This window comes from Penaeus monodon, chromosome 32, assembly GCF_015228065.2.
Source record: "Penaeus monodon isolate SGIC_2016 chromosome 32, NSTDA_Pmon_1, whole genome shotgun sequence".
NCBI classification, from domain to species: domain Eukaryota; kingdom Metazoa; phylum Arthropoda; class Malacostraca; order Decapoda; family Penaeidae; genus Penaeus; species Penaeus monodon.
The window spans coordinates 31302559-31303793 of NC_051417.1; the positions used below are offsets into that span (position 1 = coordinate 31302559).

General features: G+C 41.1%; 1 protein-coding gene across 2 annotated transcripts in view; it reads right to left on the minus strand.

Annotated features, from left to right (window-relative positions):
• Positions 1-46: 46 nt before the first annotated feature.
• Positions 47-1235, minus strand: part of LOC119593799 — a 4222-nt gene continuing 3033 nt past the window's right edge. The window contains exons 1-3 of one of the 2 annotated variants that reach the window (XM_037942826.1): positions 1086-1176; positions 475-712; positions 47-335 (exon numbers count right to left, since the gene is read on the minus strand). In XM_037942826.1, coding sequence (XP_037798754.1) covers positions 245-335; positions 475-712; positions 1086-1098 — 342 coding nt within the window. In that variant the 5' untranslated portion in view covers positions 1099-1176 and the 3' untranslated portion in view covers positions 47-244. Of the gene's footprint in view, positions 336-474; positions 713-1085; positions 1177-1235 lie in introns of those variants that run through there. The other variant, XM_037942825.1, reaches the window with a different exon arrangement.

The following is a 1235-nucleotide window of genomic DNA, read 5'->3' on the forward strand; positions in this document are numbered from 1 at the left end:
CAAACGAATTCATTTTACATCAGAAGGGCAGCCAAAAAATAGCACATAAACTAAACAATTTATTTACAGTATAAATTAAATAGAATATAGCAAATAGATCGACAGATCAATCACGGATTCTATTGTTTCCTGTGACGATCAGAAGAAAAAAATCACAGAAAACTGAAAATAAATAATCATAGTAACAGGGTTTTCTTTCTGTAAGTATTTTCTATTCTCGAATATACATTAATGCTCGAAGTCTCTACTGGAACTTGTTGACAGCATCATCAATTAATTGCTGAACGGAGAAGGTGGTCTTCTCATCGTAAACTGGGGCAGAGGCACCGTAACCGCTGTTGAAATTGAGATTAGAATCAATATAAAATTTATACAGTTATGCATTCATATAAAGTAAATACCAATATCCAAAGCTTATTTACAAAGAGATCAATTGCAGAAATATAGAGCCTCCTCAGACGAGGCGAAACTCACGTAGCGGGGGCGTAATCGTAGGGCTGAGCAACCTTGGCCGATGTCCCGAAGAGGCCCAGGAGAGACGAGAACAAGAGTATGCCGACGAAGATGACCCCGATGTAGATGAGGCTCTCGACGCCGATGGTGACGGAGGTGTCTTTGTCGTCGTAGAAAAGTCGTGCGTCGTCTTTGTGGGTGGTATCAGCTGCGTGCGAGAGGGCGGCCAGGGCGAGGAGGAGGGCGGCGAAGGTGATTCCTGCAAAAGGATGATTCAATGGTTGCCTTTTTTTCAGGAAGATGAGGATGACGGTGATAATACTTAGCAGAAACAAGACAAACAAAACTTATATGTGTGTGTGGAGAGAGATAAACCCACATAAAAGAAACTTCTTTGAACGTCTGAGAGTCAAACATATATAATTTCACCGTGCAAGCTGAAGCATGTTTCATTTTAGAACAGAACAAACCTCACTAGTTCTTTAAGTTTCCAATACCCAAGCATATAAACTTATCATTCACATATCACATGTACAGTGTTAAAAAGACGTATGAATACTGTACAGTATTTTCACACCCAAATACGCAGGTACGTATTCGCATATACTGTACACATTAAGCGCTGACCATACCGTGAGCGGCCATTGTATAACGCAAAAGCTTTAGAAACAGGACAAGTCAAGCAGCAGAGTAAGTCGTCACTCGATGGTGTTCACTGGATGACTGATGCCTCAAACACCTCAGTGTTTGCTTAAATAGACCTTCGGGGAGAGAGCTACAGT